The following is a 22,405-nucleotide window of genomic DNA, read 5'->3' as shown; positions in this document are numbered from 1 at the left end:
TATACTAGCAAGCTTTGTTCATACTTATAATTTTTTTCTTAAAGTTCTTCCTTGAAGTTGCTTTACCTCTGCCTCTTTCCAGCTGGGATCTGTCAGAAGAATTTGCTAGTCCAGCTCTTTCTCTCTGCCTTGGTTCTAAGGCCAGTAGAAAGGAAGAGGCAAGAATCTGTAGTGAAGAGGAAAACAGGACTGCCCTTTTTCTATCCTTAGATCATACTGAACATGGCATAAATTGCCACATTAATCTCTCCCTGATCTCTTGTGCCTTCAAGTGTATATAGAAGGGAGAGAGATTTTTGCTTTCAGTCCAGTGTATGGTGAACCCACCAATGCTTCCAGCATTGCTGTAGCACAAACCCCTTCTTTTCAGCTCAAGGCAGCTGCAAACGTCCAGGACAGCTCAACTCTCACCTTACAGAAATCCTCCTGTCTACTGCAAGTATGGAAATGGCACTTTGGGAGTACTTTATTTTCCAGCAAGTTGCATATTTTTTTCTATGGATTTTCAGTTGTGGTGGAATTTTTTATATGCCAATAAGAAGCATATACCTAATAACAGCTATTTTCACCCCTCACCAGTCCCCACGTAAAATAAACCAAAAATGAATGGTGTAACATTCTAGAGGTTATTCTACATGTATTCTTTGTTTTACTGATTTCTAATCATGAGGTAAGCCTATATTTTTAGCCTTATTCTAGAAAACGGTAGGTTCACATGGCTGATTTCCCCTCCTCCCTACCCCCCTAAAAAACCCCTTTCCGAAGTGGTTATTTTGTGTGTTAAATTTAAGGCCAAATTGTTTAACTCTGGCAACATTGTAAACCATTAATGGAAGTATAGGGTAACCTTAATACTAGAAGTTGTTCCTAGCTTGGGAAAAAAACGCAGTGGGAAACCAAAGTGTAATTTACATAAAATTTTGTAAGGATGCCCTTCAGTCATTTTGTCAATTTTTTAATGGAAACTATGGCTCATTTATTCTTGCAATACTTTTAGCACTTCATAGTTGTGCTTTATGGATCAATTTGGTTTCTCGTAACTTATTTGAATTTCTTCTCTTCCACTGGCACATTTTTTTCCTTTGCTGAACTTTATACACAATTCAGAGATAAATATATTACTTGTTGCATTGGCACTGGCTTCAGTTTCTTGGAACAGCTTTCAGAACTTTTGCCATGGAAGCAGAACTGTATAATTACCTCTGGCTGTCTGACTGGCTAGTCAGTTCTGCCTCATGTTAGCAGATACATATCAGAAGGGAGATCCTTTAGGTGTTGTAAGATTTATTTGAGAAAAGGTATTTTCCTTCTAGCATCCTCCCAGTAGATCCAGTCTTGTTTTTCTCATGTAAATAGCAGACAGTCAAACATATAAACAGGAAGAGGTCAAACATGCACACTCTCCTTAATTTTCAGTAATGCTCAGTAACTTGTGGGTTAGGTAAAAATATTAAAAACTGAACAGAGGTTTGAACAAAAGGCACTCAGTGCCTTGTGATTTGCCTCTCTTCACCAAGTGTTCTTATTTATAACCAAGCTGACATCAGCCTCACCCTGTACTTCCACTACTGTTAGTGAGAAAGTTGTCATATATTCACAAAATGGACTTTTCACTTCTTTAAACCTTTGTTGCTATATCCTTTGCTTTCCTCTAACACTTTTACTTCAATTTTTTTGCTTCTGAATCTTTTCTTATATCCAATTTTCTTCTATTGTGCACTGATAGAAACGGATCAATCTGTGTCAACTTGCATGGAAAACTAGTCTAGTGCCTGTATGGTGAAATAGTTATATTACTTGGATAAATGCTACATTAGGATGCAATAAATTATGCTGTTTTAATTTTAAATCTGTTGCTTTATAGACAGTGTTTATACATAATTTGAATTCTAAAAGGCAGCAAAAGAATTATTGAATTTTGTCATATATATTGCCTAAATTTCAATAGCTCTTAATTTTATAAAATTAATATTTTACTGGTAGCTATCTTCAGCAAAATGGTCTGAATTTATACTCATCCTTTTCATGCAAATTTATTATTTTTTGCAAGAGATGGTAATATAATACATTTTAGTTCTCCTTTTATCCTTATATCATTCTTGTTAAAAAACTATTACTAGTGCTAAAGCATCGAAGGACATATTGAAGTTTCCATCTGAATAGAAGAAGCAGCAGAATAAGACAGGACAGTGGATTAAATACCAAAATTACAAGATTAGACAGAATGAAAATAAAACAGTGACTGCCTCCCACACACTCCATAATTCTACTCTTCATAATTTTTGTCCTTCCCTGCACCTTATGATAGCATTTTTTTCCCTCTGGACAATCAAGTTTTTATTTTCTTCCCTCCACCTGATCCAGGCTTTTCCATTTTAATGGGAACATAAATAAATGGAACATCAGTTGTTAAAATGATGCTGTTGATGTTTTGTTTGTAAATAGTTTCATTTGTAATAGTTTGTTACAAGCTTCAAATCCTTTTCTGTTGCTCCTCTTTTACTTTGCTACCCAAATTAAATCCAGACACAAAAAAGAGCCTCACTTTATATATAGAGTATAGGCTCATATTTCTAATCTGATAGTAAATCCTTGACAGCTGCAATCCATAAAAAACTTTCCATCCACTTCATCTGTGCAAACTCTCAAACATTTAATAAAATTGATGAATTGCTCACAAAATCTACTGGTTCATCTTTTTTGATTCAGGAGGCTATCCAAAACCTAGTATTCTTCAAGTTTTTTCCATTAGAAGAAGAATTCAATTGTGGAGCATAGAATCTTTTAATTCTGCTTATTTATAAATTAGGTACAAGTTCCTCTTTTTCAGGAAAAAAATAAAATAAAAAAAAAGATAAATCAATTGGTAGGAGGGTAACTTCTCCCAGTTTCAGGTCTTTGCCAGTTAGTATTATATTATCAGGTCTTATTTGGCTTTTCTCAAGAGTGGTGTCTAAACTTTTTCATGCCATGCTGTTTCTTTCTCTTCCTTTTGTTGGGATGTTCTCAGGTTAGAAGGACAGTTCACTCAAATGTATACATCTGTTTTTAAAACAATACCAGAAAAATGTTTCTGCAACATTTATTTTGCATGTCTCTGTAGTGCATGCTGTAAGGGAACTATAAATTCTGTAAGAGTGTATTTGTGAATGAAAAGTGCTTTACTATTTACCAGATACAGCGAGTGGGCTCCCTGTTTGGAAAGTACAGCAATAATCCCTTTCTGCTTCTGGATGTTATCTGCTCATGTGCTAAATCTGAATCTGCAGAAGAATAAAGTCCTTCGGGAGATTTCTCTGACCGGTCTAAGAGAGACTGTGTCATTCTGTATCCTATAAAGAGAAAATAGATGGTGCCTCCATCTGATACCAGCACTGAGTTTTTTCTGTTGTGCTTCTTTTTTCTGATGGAAATTGTCACTATCATGCTAATTTTCTATTTGCTGCTGTCCAAGCATCCTAATGCCACCATCCATCAAGAAGCAGTAAGAGCCTTTCATGAATATTTTTCAAGACTGTTTTGAAACATGGAGACTTCCTGAGATTAATGAACTTCTAACTCCCGATTTCCCAAAGTGGTTGAACTACTAGTAAAGATGTTTAGAAAAATCATGGTTGTGCTGGAAACACAGAGCAAAATCTCCATGGTTAACAAAAAATCAAAAGTAGAGTGACAGAGACTTGTGAGGACCTGATGCTGATTCCTGTGGGTATGCTAGCTGGAAGAGCTTTGAAGTCATAAATTGATGCTTATCTTTGGTGTTTGAATGTGGTTTAAAGGGGGAAAGATACTTTCCATTTTTCTCTTTTTTTGGCATCTATGCTGCAATAAAGAAGAGAAAGTCTCATAAAGGTTATCTACAGCTTTCAAATATAAATACCAAGTATCAGTACTTCATATATTGCTTCAACATCTAAGAATGCCACTCTAGAAAATACAGCCTTTTCCAATTTCTTTAGTTAAGAAGTTGGGGTTTTTTAAACACTCTCTTGACTTAGGTCAAATGGTTGGTATAACCAGCTTTACTTAATTAAAAAAAAAAAGAAAAAAAAAAAGTCTATGCAACTTTAAATGAAAAATTTCCTAGAAAAGCTACCTTTGTGGACTGAGATAGATTTATTGTTTTTTTAATATGAGCTCCCATTGCATTTCTTTTCACCTGCAGATACTGTAGTGTGCTTTCTCCTCTAATAAAATACGATCTTCAGCATATTTTTGCATGGTAACCATAGCAGTGGATGATTTGTTTCAGTTTCCAAACATGTATGCACTCTATTAAAGATTTTAAAATCTTAACACAGATGTTGAATGCAAGCAACATTTTCACTTAAGCTGATCCTGGCACACTCTGTATTGCATGCTCCAAGGGTTCTTGGCACAACAGAAAAGTTGTATAAATATGCTGGCACAGGCAGTAAAGACAGATGTTACCTCCACCTCCATCCACAGGAATCTGCTAATTAAATAAACCTTTTTAACTTTGTTGATATGGTCACTCAGGGAGACAGCTAGGGATGGTCATGCATCTGCAAGTTAGGAGTCTGGGGTTTTCTACAATAGCTTGCAGCAAGTGTTTGCAGTGGGCCTGAAACTGGTTGTTGGTTAGGATTGGTAAGTTGGTTGTTCTGATTGGTGGTGACTGCTATAAAAAGCTGGAGAGAAGTGGGGTGATTTTACAGATGCCTTTAAACAGCAGGAATTGGATCAGAGCCAGCTTAGTGTGCTCTTGCTATTAAGAAATTCTCTTTACTTCTAGCAGGTGACAGCATGAGGAAACAAGGCCAGGATGTGTTCCTGTGTTCATATTAGCACCAACCAGATGCTATTTCTGCTAATTTCTAAAATGCACACGTGAAAGCATTTATGATGTCTTGGTTCTTCTTTGCTCTTGTAAAGTTAAGCGCAAATTTCACACCACACAGAGGAACCACAGCTCCCTAAAGCTGTAGCAGAAGAAATAACCTTCAACCCCAGCATCTTCTAGCATTTTAGTCTTTTCTCAACAATTTCTGAGATTCATGTGACTTTAAAAGTCAAACATGTTACTTCCTTATGTTCCAAAGTTTCATTAAAGCTGTGAATGCAAGAGATCAGTAAGTGGGATGTAGGTGTTCAGCAGGGCCTGTGGCTGGTGTTGCTTGGCCATTTTGCTTTGAAGCCCCATATATACCACATTTTTTTTCTTTTACCTCCTGAAACAGAGCTATGTCTTTTCTCTTTAAAAATTAAGGTCACATCATTCATGTTTGGATTTCTCTATGACATGGAAATTATAAGCTATAGAAGTAAATTTGGCACCCTTTTTTTGGTTTTTATGATTTTGTTTGAAGCTATAAACACAGTGTTCTAGGTATGGGTTGAGAACTATCTTAATTTCCATTAAAAATAAGTAAAAAAATGCAAATTTATTTCCCACCAAATTGTCAAACTACCTGTTCTCAGCTCACTCACTGAGGAGCAGCATTTCCAAAAAAAACACCACTAAAGAAACAGATATTTGCATTAAATTAAATTAAAATTAAATAAGGAAGAAAAAAATTAAAACCACCTCTTCAGACCTGATTTTAATTTACTCTCTGTTCTGTGGTAGTTTTTTTCATTTGGTTGGTTGTTTTTTCTGTTGTTGTTTAAGCAATGCACAGACAGCCAAGACATTACAGTTTGCTTGGCTGATCACATTGAACAGATGGGTTTATGCCTTTCTCTTTTGGAAACAACCCATAGGAATTTTGCTAGCAAACGTCCTGTTAGTAATTTCCTTCACTAAAAATTACAATTTAAATATTAGCAAGATAGAATAAGAAGAGTTTTCATAGCACGATCAGTGCTAGATGCTTTCCTTAAATTGAAATACATGTTTTAAATAATTGGGCCTTAAGCAGAGATTATGTGCTTTTCTTTTCTATAATAAAATTGTATGTTTTAATTTTGGGTATTATTTCTATTCACATGCTTTGATAAAACTTGCATGTGATCTGAAAGGTTGTGTGTTAGATAAAAAACAAATGACTTTGCTTCTCCACTTTCATGTTAAAGATACTGGTTGTGTAAACTCTTGACTGTGTAATTACTTTTTTCTCTTCCAAAATAAGAATGTCTTAAAAAAGATGCCTGAGGTTTCAGCCCGTGGTGTTATCTGGCAGTTGAAGTGTGATAAAAAAGTTCCCTTAAGAACTATTGTAACTAGCAAAAATTATTGACAAATATAAAAACTATTGAGAAATAACACAGTTGTCTTTGTTGTTCATCTAAAGTTATCTGTGCTTTCTTATTGCTTTATTTTTACAGAAAATCAGTAATGCAATTAACAATATTTTTTATAGTCTCCATAAACATCTATGACAGTAGTACAGCTTTAACAGTGTGACTTAAATTTATTACACCAAGGAAAAACAGGGAAGATGCTTGCAGCAAGTAGGTGGAATTACGCTTTGTGTAACTTGTGCACATTGATGGAGATTCAGCTACAACAGTTCCTGGCAGGCAATATTCAGATTTATGTAGCAACATTACACTTAATTTTTTTTTTCTTTTTTAAGACAAAGCTTTTGTAGCTTTCATTTGTCAAATTTCTTATTCTTTTAAAATTTCTGTGCTTCACAAAGTTTCCTTTAAAACAGGTTAAAAAAAGGACAGTTTCTCTTCTAAAAACTTAGCAGGAAAAAGACATTTTCAAGTAGAAGCTGGTAGATACTGTAAGTCATACTTAGATAGTTGCCATATAAAGAATAGGAGCAAAATGTGCATTTCATGCAAAATGATTAAATATAACCATATACAATTAGATATTTGTTCTTCTAACCAATACTTCATGTTACTTTTTTTTGTTTTACTTAGACAATCCTTTTTTTAATCCCAAAATAAATACTCTATAGCTTCAAAACATGTCTCAACCAAAGATAATACATCTTGCAATTAAAATTTTCCAATAATTTTTAATATTGAAACACAATAAACCAAATCACTCACTGAAATATCTTTCAAAGTATTTACTTCCTTAAAATACATATATTATTATTTTACAATTTAGCAATTGACACTGTTGCTCATTTGCATAACTTGTAACCATAATAGTTCTTGCTATCATCTTAAAAACCAGTTATATTTGTAAAATGTAAGGTCAGGTGTACACTTCGTATATTTAAGTAATCACTGCAAAGACCACAATTAGACTCCTAAAGAAATACAGTCTTACTAGAGTTTATCTGCATCTCAAGATTGGTGTAAGCAATATAGCAAAATAGCCTCTTGATAAGATAAATTGCCTTTCTGCTCAGAATGTTAGTCACTGTAATTACAAAGATAGTCCTTCTAGAGTGGGCAACAAACACATACAGCCAGGTTTGTGCTCACTATCTACACCATGAACTTCAATAATAGTATCTATCTCTAATTTGCACTTCCTGAAGTATTTGAAAATGTGATTGTTTCATTTGTTGTATTTTAAAAGAAAAAAGTGTTTGATATATTGTCTTTATAACTGGCATTGGGTTATTCACATTTCTGTGGCTACAAAAGGGGTACTCAGAAAATGGGGAGAACACAATCTTTTGTATCTTAGAAAATATTAATAATCTTTCTTATAATTTTAGGGGCTAATGGTACTGAAAGTGCTTAAGTGCTTAAATGAGAGACTGAACCTCTACAAGAGTCATCCTGTAGCATTTGACTTACCTAAAAGGTTCTAGGGAAGCAAAATGGCACTGGAAACTCTCTGTTTAAAGGCATTCATGAAAATACATAAATTCTTATTGATGTGTTCTTCTTCCTAAGCTACAAAAGGTCTCCTTTCTTCCACAAATGACAAACAGGACCTTGACCTTCAAAGGAGGAACCAAGATGTGCAAGAAAGACTCTTTCCTTACATGCTTACTACATTATTTCCACGTGCTTTTATTCAATTCTTTCACAAGCTACTTTGAAAAATCTTTGATAAAGGGGTTAAGATGTGAGGAACCAGCTTCATTTTCTAAGTTCTCATCAAGGTTTTTTGTGTGTCTTTAGGCAAACCATGTGGGCTTCTCTTTCCCCAGTCACTTAAAAATAATAATTTGTAGTAGACTCATTTTCATTTTAAGTGTTAAGAAATTAATATATTATAACTTATATCTCTAAGTTATTTTCAGGTTAAAATGTAGGTGTTCATCCAGACACAATTTGTAGAAGACCACTTAAAAGTTTTAAATCACAGAATCTTGTATATCACAGCCAGTAAAAGCACCAAAAGCCATGTTTAGAATATTTACATAACAATATCGAGACTTAAACTGTGCTAAGTTTTAGCAGTAGCTATTCATAAACATTCATGCTAGTTTTAATACATCACAGAGGTCATACAGTCTCTAAAAATTTATGTGGAAATACGTGTTTTGTCTAGAACTGTTTTATGCCAAACATTACTGAATACTTGAATTCTGAGTATAATACTGAGCAAGTATGATTTTGAGTGCAATCCAACACATGCTATTTAAGAGAAAGGTATAGAATTACCGCACAAAACTTTTGGGTCTGATCATGATTTTTGCTGATTTAAAGGCTTGCCTGTACCCACTGGGGATCTCATCAGACATGCCATGCCACGTGCCCCAGAAAATGCCATTGCGCACGCCTTTGTATTTCTTGTGGTAGTACTTGCCGTTGAGGTTGGCAGACAAGCACGCATCAAACCACCAGCCAGAGCTGTAGTATGCCCCACAGTTTCCTGAGGGATACCTGTCATTGTCCCTGTCTGGAGTTGTGAAGAACTTCTGGTCATGGTTGTAGTGGCGACTGTAGTGAAGGGCGTCTCCGGCCGTGCCGCTGTAGCCGTGCACGCTCAGGCGGTACTTGAGGTACTCGTTGGCCACGTAGAAGTGTTCGTACCTTGCGTACTCCCTGATGCCATTGAAATCCTCCAGATCAATCCTCAATTGCATTTCCTGACTCTTTGTCAGGAGGTGAATCTTGTCATTCCCCAGCCAGAACTCCCTGCTGAGGTTCCCAAAGCCATTTTTGTATTCGTTCCAGGTTCTGTTGAAGTCAGTGCTGCCATCCTGACGCCGCTGCAGCACTGTCCAGCCGCCTCCGTGTGTCTGCATGTCACAGTAAACTTCAAAGCTGTCATTTCTGGGGTCAGGACTAATCCTGTAGATCCCATCACTCCTTCTGCCTGCTGCGTAGTGATCAGCACAGTCCCTCTGCATTATTTGTATAACTGGTGGGAGAGTACATAGTGTTAGAATAAATCTAATTTCAACTTAAAAATTAATGACATTTTTACCCAGACTGATGTGGCATATAGAAATTTCCTATATAGGAAATAGTGTAACAGAAATTTCAGTTCTAGGAGAAACAGGGTATTTTCCATCAGGTTGACTCTATAATAGATGCCACCTAATACAGGGGCATTTTCATTGCATGCTTTGCCTTTTCTCCTTTCCTCTTTATCCTTTCATTATCTCCTGTAAATTCAGCCTGATTTTTTTCAGTCCATATTTCTAATGCTTCATGGTTACACACTTGCTGCTTTTGGTATTTAAACCATCACACCCTGTCTATAATTTCTATCTTCATCTGGCAGTATGTCAGAAAAATTAAAAAATCCTGTATGGGATTTACTTTAACCTGGCTATTGTCCAGTTGGCATAATCTGATACAGAACATAACATTATTAGGAATGTTTCATGTGTTAATGTTTACTGTACTTTAGGAAGCAGGAAAAAAGTAATAAAATTGTTTCATTTGTCATAATACTGTGATTCCTGGAAAGATGAACCTAGAAATGGGACGGTGTTTTCCTGTGTATGTTATGTTGCTAGATTTGTCAGAAGAAAATGTTTTAGCATCTACCATTAGTACAGCTTTTTCCTACTGACGGGTGATTTATTTGCCTCGGATGAAAAATATCCCCCAGGCTTTTCCTGCAGAGTGAAAATCCAGTTTTGATTAACAATGTTTTCCAGTAATGACACTGTGTTCAACAACATGTTATTATAATTTTATGTTCTTAAGTAAGTGATACAGAGAACTCACAGAAGTTCTGAGTCAAAACAATTATGTTCATTCCTGTTGAAGATTTTAATTTCTGGGCATCTTCCTTTGCAGGCTTGAATTGAATCTCTTTCCTAGACAATTTAAACAATTACACTACTGCAAGGGAGGAGTGTTCTCAGTGTTCTCAGGTTCTGCAGCAGGTGATATGATTCAGGACTCTTTGTTTGCTACTACAGAACACTGGGCATCTGTGAAAGACCAAAGTGTAGGAATAAAAGGCTTAGAAGCCAAATCTAAATCCACAATAGATTCTGATTTATTTCACTGAGTTTTGTGTAAGATTTTTTGTGGACTGATTTTTAGAGCAGATATTGACAGATGTTATACATTTCAGATAAAAGGCTTTAATAATAAAATTGAACTCCTGTTTAAATAAAGTTCTGCTATTTCTGTCAGTGGATGCAGGAACAGTGCCTGTATAGGGATAAGTTGTAGCTGTTTCCTTCCTAGTTTCATAGGATATTGCTGCTACAAACACGTTTAGCATCAGTTACTGTGAAGTACAAGGAACATTTATGTGATCATATGCTATGAACAGTACCCAACACTTCCATAAGTGTGAGAAATATCTACAATTAATTTAGTCTGTTATGAAGTATGGTATTTAAATTTGATTCATTTGCCATTATCAATATACACCAAATATCACTCATTCTTTTTGTGAATGTTTTTTGTCTAAGTTAATTGATTTATTCTGATTGATATCTGATTTAAACTGATAGCTGATAGTGTAATAGCATTACCTTTATTATCATACATTTGCTCTCTTCACACTTTTAAGAATTTCAGCTGTGCATATACTGTAGCATCTTCAGGTGTGTCCATTTTCAATACAGGTAGACAGAACAGTTTTATTTTACACTTGAATGTTAAGCAACAGAGGCTTAAAAATGTAATGCAGCCTGATCTTTCTCTGCTTTATATCTAGAGAGCCCTATCTTCACAAGTATGGTGCTTAAGGGGTAGAAAACACTGACAATCTACTGAATATTTCTTGTTTTAAAAGATTCTTATATGTGATAAAAAAGCTGTGTGACTTCAAAAAATCCCTCTATCTTCCCTTACTAACAGCCAGCATTAGAAAGGAGTTATTAGGTCTGTTTCTTGATTTCGATTAGGACAGCTAAAAAGTAAAAGAAAGAATGTTTGATAAAATCTGTTTTCTGTTTTATATTTCTTATATATTAGATGCATGCTCTAATTAACATGTATTAACATGATGGTACATATGTTACCCCCTTGAGAAGTACTGTTAATACCCTTTTTTTAGCTGAGCCCTTTAGATATTTACTGGGATGACAAACAGATTATATTATCCATCTTAAAAAAAAAATAAATTTAGTAGATTCATTGATGTTTAACAATTAATAATGCAGACTTTTCCAGAGCCGTTGTTGTTTCACTTTCGAAAAAACTGCTGCTTTTCTAAGGCATACTTTGAGAAAATTTACCCTTTCTCATCCAAGGAGAAAAAAAAGAAGCTGTTCACTGATGTTTAATATCCTTAATGAAGGGTAGAATGGTGGAAAATAAAGCTTATTTTTCACCTTTACTAATTAAATTGCAAAAAAATGGAATTTGAAAATTCATGTTTTAAATCCTACAGTACAGTCCAATAATAGGTGCAACAGGACACCTCCAACTCTCAGTAACCCTCTAGTGGCAGCTGAAATGTTTTACAGGAGTATAAATAAACACTTTTAAGAGTTAGTAACACAGCTATTTGCTCAAGATATATTTAAAAGTGTTTACCTAATATGTGTACAATGCACAGAAAGCTTCTGCAGGCAGTAAGAATTAACAGATTACATACCAGGTTTTGGTTGCATTGCCGGGCATTTAGAAGAACATTTGTTATCAAGGCTGTTCACCACAAATGTCAAATTAGCAACTTTGCTGTCAACATAATGTTCCACATTGTTCATATTTATGAGGCTCATCTTCTCTAAACGACCCTGCAGTGTCTGAATCTGGCTCTTTGCATTTTTTAAGCTGGTTGCCATTCTGTTAACTTTGCTTTGCAGCTCCTTCACTCTGTTATCTTGGATTTTGCTGTTTTCTGCTGGAGTTTCTGCATTAGGTAGTAGGAATTCATTACTGGTATCTCTTTCTTGGTTGTCATCTGCCTGCAGCTTTCCATCTTGGCAGCATTTCTTCAGCTTGTTTACTACTTCTTTAAGGGTCTGTACTTCTTTGAGAGTCTTCTCAAGCAGTCTGAATTCTTTGGGTAACTGGATGGTCATTGGAGGCAGATTTATCTGGTACGGACAGTCCTCTCCTTCATCACATTTCTGATTAGTTTTGAGCTTTATAGGACAAGTCTCAGCAACTTTTCCTTCTGTAGCATCCTTTTCATCTTCTGAAACAGCTGCAAAGACATTTGTTAAAGAAAGGAGAGCTGTCTTCAGCAAGACTAAGTAAACAAGCAGCTTCATCTTCACAGAGAAACGAGCAGTATGAGGAAGTATGCAAAAGTGGAACAAGTTTATAAAGGCAGCTTGAAGCCCGTGAGTTATCAGACTGCCTGCAATGTTCTCAGAAATGGGTGGGACTGCTTGCATCACGAGTGATTAATTGCAGAGCAAAGTAGGTAGTGCTTGCAAGAATAGCACATTTTGATGAGCATTCCTGACTCAGAACTAGTGAATGTAAGCAAAATGATGAAATGCATGTGTGCTGATAACTTTTGCAGTTTAACTACATCCCCTATTTTACAGGAATTTTCTTTTATGGGAAAAAAAATCTCTTAGTTCTGTGTTATAATAGTCTCCTAACATCTGTTTCTTAACATTTGGGAGTTCAAAAACTGCTTTTGTAAACCAGACTATAGGTTTACCACAGCAAGTGGAAAAGGTGAAAATAGCTCCTTCCCAGTCTGAGGTTTATCACAACAATAACTTCACTGATATTCGGTCCCCTTCTTCCTAAAACTTCTTTACAAGTGAATAGATGTATTCATGAGAATTATTATCCAAAGCATGTTTTTGTTCCAAACATTTTTCAGAATAGAGTCATAAAGTAAGGAGAATGAGCAGCACTTTCTTCTTTCTATTTTGCCTTGCACTGCTTAGAATAGATACCTGGAATATTCATTATTTTATTTTATTATTTCATTTTACATGTAAAAATCACTGTTATCTGATTCTGAGTACCTTTTATTGAACCTTTCTTATTAAAGAGAAGGGAAATTAAGACCCTCCCTTCGGTTCATGGGATCCTAAGTGTCAGGTTGCTTTATCCAGAAAATGCAAAGCAAAGCTTGGTACTCTGAAAAATGTCCCAAATTTTAAATCTAAAACAAGGGATCTAAGGAGGGCGCTCCCATGGGTCCATCAGTTTGAGATATTCTTTTCTGTATTTGATCCCTGCTTTTCTTTTTATTGTGTCTTGTATCAACTTTAAGAGTTTTCAGCTGTGAAAGGATCTGATTCAATAACAACTGATGACCACAAGTGAGAATTTTCTATCAAGGTATTCTGTTTGGTTAAAGGTAATTTTCTCTTAGCTCCTTATCTCTTTTTAGGCATTTATTTTTCCTTCTGTGGATTGAAGAGGTATCTTAATCTTACAGACATATCTTCCTAAAAATAAAGAAAATAAATGAAAGCTCATGATATTAAATTCTACTGAGGATTTTAATTCTGTTCCCTGAAGTACCCAGCGGCTGCAACGTTAAGGCAATAATATATTTTGGTTTAATGTTCTTGTCTTAGTACTGATTATTCAAAGTTTATCGAAAGCAGCATGAACCATTTCCCATGATTTTTCAGAGCAAGGTTTTTTTTCTGGCAGATCATGGAATGTAGGTCAAATAGAAACCAACAAAGCTGAGACTAGGATGTTAATTTAACTTGGGGCAATATAGAAAATTACAACATCTTCCTGTCCTTCTGATTTCTGTCTCTTTGTGCTGATGGCCAGCATCTCCAGAGTTACTGCAGAACATCCAGGTTTGTGTAAGTATTTCTAATTATTGATATGAGCAAGCCTGAAGCACATCTGGGTTCATTTATAGAAGAAGTTTTGGTGGCAGAGGTGGGATGTGTTAAGATTCAACTATCACAGTAATAATTTTGATTTTTCTTGTAGAGCTCAGTGGTTCTGTGATATGTTTTGGCTAAGAGGATGTAAAGTAACTGGATTAATCTTCAGCTCTTCCCAGAATATGTTGGCAGGGATTCCACCTTATTTTTTACCTGTAATGACAACATTAATTTAAAAAACATACTGGATTTTTCTTTACCTTCTACCATCATAGCCTTTCTCTTGAATAATGACTTATTACTTAAACAAGGCATATCCTTCTCTAAATATCTGCAATGTACCTACTCCTGTCTGAATTTTTAATATTTCTCAGTCTACAAAATGGAATGCAGAACTGCATTGAAGTAGTGACATCTACAATTTACATTGTAACTAAATATTTACATTCTTAAATAATTGATCTTTATCTTCTATTTTTAAAATACTTTGAACTACCTGTGGGAGCCTGAAATACTGCTGAGGAAAGAAATTCTGGATAATTTTAGAAAGTGTTAATCTTCTGTAATCCTGTATGACTATTTGAGGTGTACTGCAAAATGAGTGATGTAGATGACTGAAAAGTGTAATGGTGATATTTACTGGTCATATATAAATATAAATATATATATATACATATACACATATATAAATATAAACTTCAAGAACAGAGTTTAGGTCTGAGCTACTCAGCTGTGGCTCCCTCTATTGTCAAAGGCAAGCAAGAACCTGACTGCGGATGTTTCTTGTTCAAGCCATGTTCTGGAAAGCAGTCTGAAATAATTTAATGAGTTCAATTTGATTATTAAAACGAATCAGAATCATAAGCACAGTGGCTTAATTATTATAATCTATTCTGACATCTCTATTTGCCTTCTTTGTGCTTCCTGAAGGCTAAAGACAATACTCTTCAGTATTTAATTGGATGGCTTAGAAAAAGTGTGTCAATGAGAGAAAGTAGTCAATGTTTACACTCAATACACTTCAGGACAAGACAGTATCTTCTTTTGGGTAAGAAGTAGAGAGGGCTGTTGGTACATCAGCAGAATACAGAGACATTCTTATAACTGGTGCAATATTTATTCACTCACAGACAGGGCCCTGGGGTAACCTGGTCTAACTTTAAAACCAACCCTATTGAGCAGGAGGCTGGGTTAACTGGCATCCAGAGGTTCCTTCCAATCTTATTTTTTTAGATTTTTTTTTTCTGATTTCTGCACTGTTCTAGCACAACTGTGAGCTTGGTTTATAAACCTGCTCTGAGCAACTGACTGAACTTGACAAACCCTCAGTTTCGTTAGTGCGTTATTGTGAGTCCAAGCTTTTGCCTAGATAATTGGCAGGTGTCAGGAACAGGGAAGCCAAACACCAGCAGATATCCCTAACTTACCTTTTTTACAGAATGAACTGGGTTCTGTGGGGTCTGATAGCCAGCAGCATGGTTAGAGATGCAGGAGTCATAGCAGGGTTTCAGCACGTTTGCACTTCTTGCACCCCTGTGATGTAACCAGAACCCATGAAAAGTCAACAGGAGATGGTGTTGCCTTCTCCCCAGACCAAGAAAACCTGAGCTGTGTGGCATGTGTCCAGACTGGGGACACAATGAAGGTTTTCATGGAAGATACAGAGCTTTCTATGCAAAGAGGAGCATTTATCCTTTTTTGTCCCTGAATGTTTAAACATTTAAATATTCTCCAGAAGAGTTAAGAAAAGCTCTTCAAATAAACAGAGAAAATTTCAAACCTCACATAGCAAACTGGCTAAGTGGCTAATACTATACAGACATCCTGAGTTTATATAAATTTTTATATATTGTAATACACTAAACCCATTATATCTTTCTATTATCTCCAATTATAGGCCACAAAGTTGTTTGATGAGGCCTTTCAGATGTTTGAAATTAATTAACATTAATATAAAATGTTTGATTATTCTGTGTGTTAAAATAAAATACAGTCATAATTGCCTGTTATCATTACAAGAGATTACAGCTTAGAATGAAGAGGTGGAAAGTGTCATTATTCCATTCAAGCTTAGAATACATTTTACTTATTTCCAGTATCAGCAAACATAATTACAAACACATGTTATCTCAATGATTTCTCTGAAATGCAGAGTCTAGGGACTGTTGAAATTATGTCTTTCCTAGGAAGTCTTCAGAAGTTTCACTTTCATAATGAGTAATTGATGTTAATCAGTATTTTCTTAGTGGTGACTATATTTATCTTCCATGCTTTTCTTGAGGTTTTTAGCAAAAGAGTGCAAGGATTTAGACAAACATTCAGATAACTTCATCTTTTAAAGTTTAAATTTGGCCTGGTTTAAGAAGCTTAAAAAGCCTTGAAATTCAAAACAATGACTGCCTAATGACTGTTCTTACTTAAATCACATCTGGGTTACAGAAAACTTGCTTTGGAACTCCAAATGAGGTCTTTGGTGTATTGCTTTGAGGCGGCCCTCAGAAAGGAGTGAATATAATGTGTGAAAATGAAGAACATAAAAGTGCCTAATGCAGGAGCTGAGGAAGTGTTGATGTATTTTGGGTCAGTTTTCATAAGTTTTACTCACATGGAAGCTTACCTTATATTTCAGGTGGGACCTCTCACTTCCATGGTTTAAATTCTCATCCATGTTCTGGTACCTTCCTGTTCTTACCAACATCTCATCCATGTCCACCTTCCATGCTCAGAGAAATTACTGTGATCCCATATCCATGGGCTTGTGGACCTGTAGTCAAGCTGGAAAAACATAGAAGAGCTTCCTCATATCCTGCAAATATTGAGTATAAACTCATTGTGTGCTCATTTTTCCTTGGAATTTTCTTCAAGACATCTGGAAGAGAGCTCTGATGGTGAGCTGTTAATAGCAAGCAAATATTTACCTATTACTGGTACAGATATAGGAAAAGTTACGCAGGGATACAGAACAGTATCTGAGAATACATATTTTGTTTCTCTCATGGGTCCCTATATTTAAGATGTTGCTGATCAAAGCCAAAAAAGCCACTTTCTCCTGCTAGAAATATGTAAAGGATATGCCCTTTCTTTACTCCTTTTCAGCAAAATCTTCCTCCCTAGTTTTATCATTGGGCAGGATTATCCAGTATTATTATTTCATGAGACTTTTCACTGACTGAAGGAAACAAATTTGGTTTGGAATTTGGGTTTTGGTTTGTTCTGTTTTGGTTTTCATGTAGAATAGCCAAGCTTCAGATAGTGCAGTAACATGGGAAGATGTAACAGTTATAAAATTACACTGATGTTAGTAAGTTACATCTCCGTACATCTCTTACAGTGAAAGAAAGGGTAACTTAATAGATTATATTTAATGAACATTGCAGACAACTTAAATTGAAAAGGAAAGATACAAGTAAATCCAGTAAAAAGATAAATATTTCCATAATATTAATGCAATTACATTTATGGGAATACAGCTGAAAAGAAAGCAAAAAGTTGCCAAGCAGCTGTCCCTTAGCAAGCAAATCTTCATTCAGCTTTCCAATAATTCTCCAGTTAGATAAGGAAAATTTATTTTAGTTTATCCGGATGATCTATCAATTTTGGTCGTATTTAAAATGTACAGGGACCCAGTTCATTGTATAATGAGAAAGCAAAGCAAAATACTGTTAAATACAACTGATGTGGAGAGGGACTGGAAAACTCAACAGTTTAAGAATTTTTCCTATTTACCTCACTATATTCCAAACTCCAGATTTGAGATCACCAGTGGAACAGAATGAGACCAGTTCTTTCGAAGGCATTATGGTTAGAGCAGGCTTGGGGGAAAAAAAAACCAAACCAAACATCCTCAGTTACCATTCACTATCTCTTTAGTTTCCTTGCTACTTCATGTTCTCACTTGTTCTTTTCCTTTTCAGTTTAGCAACATCACTGTTGCTTATAAGCAATAAAATGAACTCTGAGTGCATCCTGGAGGGAAGGAGGGTGAAATGGAACTTATTTTTTAAACTCAGGATGTTAGTCTTGTGCACAGCTTGTTTTAATAAAAGAATTGCTAATACAGATCCAGCAGACCAGAAGAAAATTATCACACACATCTTTTAGAAATAGTATGTTTGTGTGTGTATATACATATGTAAATTCTGTTGGCTGTTTTATTAGAAACTCTCTTATTTGTGTGTTCTTGAATTATGACATTTTATAACTAATTTGGAAGCTTACTTCCTTAGGATTTAAATCTGGAAGGCCTAATACTTGTTACAGTCACTGCTTCCAAAATATACTGGGTTTTGATTTAACTCCAAGCTTTTAAAATAAGTTGCTTAAGCTCATGTTTTTACCAATAGATCCCTGCCCATTTTCAATGTCTTTTGCAAAAAGCTGTTACTCATCTCCTGCTCAGGGTGACGTAGTTCCAGGTCCAAGTGGATACCTACTGCCATTATCCTATCCCTAATTTTTTTATCAGTTGGCAATGTAGTCTGGGACTGGAGATCTATTCCTCAGAATGATAGTTAGGGGAAAGGAAAACATTTACTATTCCTGTGCTAGGCATCCAGTGAATTTCTGGTAACATCCGTTGATTCAGGTAACAAAACTTCTGAAGTTCACTTCATTTACACATCACCCTCTAGCACTTACATGGGAAAGGCAGCCTTGAAAGCATTACATATCTGTATAGAAGGAGCATCATCTCCCACCTAGTCTTATGACCACAAATAATATAATTTTTCTAGAGTAGTCTCATGCTTTTTCTTTCTTCCTTCACAACTGATTATTTCTTTCCCTCAGACTGCTGCCTCTTTCTTTCCCTTTTGCCTTCTCAGGAATCTTGGAGAAAACAGAGTGCTAGGCTCTAAAAACAAACCCTAGGATCGGGGTAGCCAAGCCCTGACTTTCTGGTGGCTCTCCAAATAAAGTTGTGATGTTATTTATCTGGTGAGGATACTTTTCACAGAAGTTGCACCTGCTTTGACACTGGTGATGATGCTGTCATGTAGTCCTCAAAGCTATGTGTCTTCACATTGATTAGGACCAGAACTTACTGGAATAGAGCTCTTAGCTCTGAACTGAACTGAGAAATTCAGTGTAAAATGTGTAAAAATTTACAAATGTAAAGAAGACGTAGCCTCAAGAACAAATAAGTTTATTTCTGCAGCAACATTGTAAAACATGGCCTAGGACTGCAGTGTGAAGCTGAGCACTGAGAAACAGTGGTACACACAGGTACGTATCAGATAAGCATGGAAAGGACAGAAGTAAAGTGCCATTCAAATAAGAACTATACCTTCACGTCAGGCTAAGCAATAAATGGGTTAAGTTAAGGAAATTCTTTCTCTCTTTCTCACAGAAGAGTTACTTAGTATTGTGAACTAAACTGAAGCGTATCTTTGGATGCCAAAATAAATAAATATTTGAGAGCTGCTTATCTTTAATCTCATGCAAACAAATGAAAGACAAATCTGCTTTCCTTTTTTCAAGGCAGCAGACAGCAAAGATTGTCTTTGCTACCATGGTGGGTCTTAAAATAATACATAAATCAAATAGCCATCACAAAATGTAAACTTCCTTTGGCATGTTCACTTGGGTTCTGCTTCTTGACCACAGGACTGATTTCTAACAGTTTCTTTTAGATATTCAAGAAAGGGGCATCTACATAATAGCCCACATATGAATATCTGAAATGGTCCTTAGTTCAGCTTAGAAAAAGGCCCTTCCCTGGTGGCCTTATCAAACATTAGGGTTGAAGTATGGCTTCTGGTATTTACCTGATGCTGTAGTAATTTTGTTTCTTATTTCAGGAGATCTGCACAACCCCAATTCTTGGCAGGTTCCTATAGAGGTTGTAAATTTGACTTGTTGCCCCAAAAAGGCTAGTTATGGATTTTTATAGAGCCAAGTCACTTTACATTTTGGATCTATATTTAACCTGGTTCTCCTGGCTGTATCCAAAAGAGAGGAAGAAAAGACTATATAAAGAAATGTCATGGGAGATATGATATTGCTGCTGCTGTGATATTTCCCAGTGTCAAAATTTTGCTCCTAGTTGTATTTCCTATTTATATTGAGGAGGACTGGCTCATTGGCCCAAATTACTGCCCTCAAGACTTCTGCTGCATCACACACATACAGATTTTTAAGTAATAATTACACGGAGTGGTTTGGTCTCCCCTTAGTGTTCGTCCATGGCCTGCACAGTCATGTGAGGTGATGTGTTTGGTGGCTTGGGGATGATCTACCTGGACCTTATCCCCTTTTTTTTTTTTTTTTTTTTTTTTTTACAACCATGTTGCCCACAGAGGCACCAAACCTCTGTGGCACAGAGGTTTTAGCACAAACAGGATTTTAGGAGTTTAAACTTCAGTTTCACCTGTTCTGGTCAGCTGATATATACCAAAACTGAACCAGTTAAGCAATGTGGAATACAGGTGACTTAGAGCCCCAGTTCAAAGTCAGGACAAAATTATCATGAAATATTAATGCAGACAGAAAATCAGAGAAGAAGTAGTGCAGATAGCACTGTAGTTGTGACAGACACATTCTCTATATTCTTTAATTTATGCTTTGAGTTATTATGTAAATAAGCATTTTTTAAATCCATGTATTTAATTTGATATGTTACCAGAGACTGCATAAACTAAATTATAGTTAAAAAAAAAGTTGCAGCAGAATGAAAAAATTAGAACTGAGGAGGTTTCATAACTGCCTGTTTCCTTCCCATAGCTACTTTCTGATGGAAAAATCACAGATGAGAGAGTAGATGAGCTGAAGGAAAAGTACATCCATCTGCATAAGACTGTGATAAGGTACAATATTCCTTTTTTAGTTTTGTTTAAATAGCCAAAGCATTACATATTTAAAATAATTTTCTCTGCTGATAAGGCCTAATTATCTTTTAAGATTTTTGTATAGTGATTGCTCACAGAGGAAGCAAGAACACATGGTGGAAAACCAGTATTATTTAATATGAAGATGCAAGGTAATTCAGGATATTTATGTTTCAAAACCAACTTTGTTTTAATATAAACATAATAATGGCAATGAGGGAAAACACAAACTGCTACAGACAATATACAGGTTTAAAATACAGATTTATTTGAAGATTGTGTGGCCAGAATTGTAATGTATGAAAAGACTCTGTCCTGCTTAGCTAACATTGTGGACAGCAACCAAAGGCTCACTTCTCAGAAGTAATATTAAGCTCTGTCACAGCTAAAGGTGTATTTTACTGTATGATAATATTCAGTTGCATTAGACAAGACTGGTTGTAAACTGAGGAAATTTAACCTTAAGCTTCAAAGCATGATCAAAATCAGAATTTAGATACAGTAGTTGTAAGTCTGCCCCGCTCTGGTGCTTGGAGCGGGGAGAGGAATCATATCCCAGTACCAGGTGTGAGCAGGACACATGCGAGTGGAAGGAAAAGAAGATGGAGGGATAAAGTGGGATGAGATCTCACAGTTGTACAAGGTGAACACTGTGGCACAAACCCAGAGCAGTTCTATTGCTGAAGTAGAAATCCAGTAATTGCTGAACTTGAACGACTTTTAGCCAGTTTGAAACCAGTCTTTAGCTTGGATAAAAAGCCACAAGCATATTACTACATATTTTGCTTTATATATTTACATAGCATTCTTTTCTATAGAGCAATTTTTAATGTAAAGACAGTTCCTTTGTATGTATAATAAGTGGAATATGGCCTGAGACAAAACAGGACTCAGCTGTCTTTTCTGTTACTGCTGTAACTGAACTGCTGTAAGCACCATGCACAAAAAGCATGACAATGTTAGATGGCATATTAAGAGTCATTCTTTCCCTGGTTCTCACAGTAGTACAAACCTGCCACTTCTGTAGGAAAGTCAATTGGAGAGAATCACATCACATTCTTTACTTACAAAGCAAAACAGCTGGGGAATGAGGACTAATTCCCATTGACAAACTTCTCTTACTATTAAAAGAAAGTAAAGAAAGTCAGTTACCAAAAACTGATCATGATCTTCAGTTTATTTAAAGATTTTTCAGATATTAAAAGTGGGTTTTTGTTGTCCACCTGTTAACATCAGTGGATATTTACAGCTGAACTACATATCTAGAGTCAATAGAAGGAAATAGGGACCACACACTTGCTCCATGTACAGGCGTCTGCAGGTGTCTGCTTTTCTCCTCTGACTGTGAAGAGAGTACTGATGAAAGGTTCAGGATGTGTGTATTCTCTTTTCATGCAATAAACCATTCAGAGAGTCAATACCACTTTTTTATTTTTAGTTCTTCACCTTTACATCTGCAATAGTTTTGTGCATCAAAAACTTACTTTTCCTTTAATACAGTTGAATTTATCCTCTTTCACAATTAAACCCCATCTATCCCTGTGCCATTAAAAGGCCATGTGGAAA

The 22,405-nt window shown here is 35.6% G+C and overlaps 2 protein-coding genes across 2 annotated transcripts in view; one reads left to right on the top strand and one right to left on the bottom strand.

The window, feature by feature from the left end:
- The window catches only part of CCDC146 (coiled-coil domain containing 146), a 65,731-nt gene that overhangs the window by 8,614 nt on the left and 34,712 nt on the right, over positions 1–22,405 (top strand). The window contains exon 3 of the mRNA XM_030469247.1: positions 20,736–20,818. Coding sequence (XP_030325107.1) covers positions 20,736–20,818 — 83 coding nt within the window. The remainder of the gene's footprint in view (positions 1–20,735; positions 20,819–22,405) is intronic.
- On the bottom strand, positions 6,263–12,543 carry FGL2 (fibrinogen like 2). The gene is made up of 2 exons (XM_008493011.2): positions 11,846–12,543; positions 6,263–9,193 (listed from the first exon to the last, which is right to left on the bottom strand). The coding sequence occupies exons 1-2, from the start codon at positions 12,465–12,467 to the stop codon at positions 8,487–8,489; spliced, it is 1,329 nt and encodes a 442-aa protein (XP_008491233.1). The 5' UTR covers positions 12,468–12,543; the 3' UTR covers positions 6,263–8,486.

The sequence above is a fragment of the Calypte anna genome, chromosome 1 (genome assembly GCF_003957555.1).
Source record: "Calypte anna isolate BGI_N300 chromosome 1, bCalAnn1_v1.p, whole genome shotgun sequence".
Classification (NCBI taxonomy): domain Eukaryota; kingdom Metazoa; phylum Chordata; class Aves; order Apodiformes; family Trochilidae; genus Calypte; species Calypte anna.
Note: the sequence above shows the minus strand (reverse complement) of the source record. Positions and strands in the feature narration are given on the sequence as shown.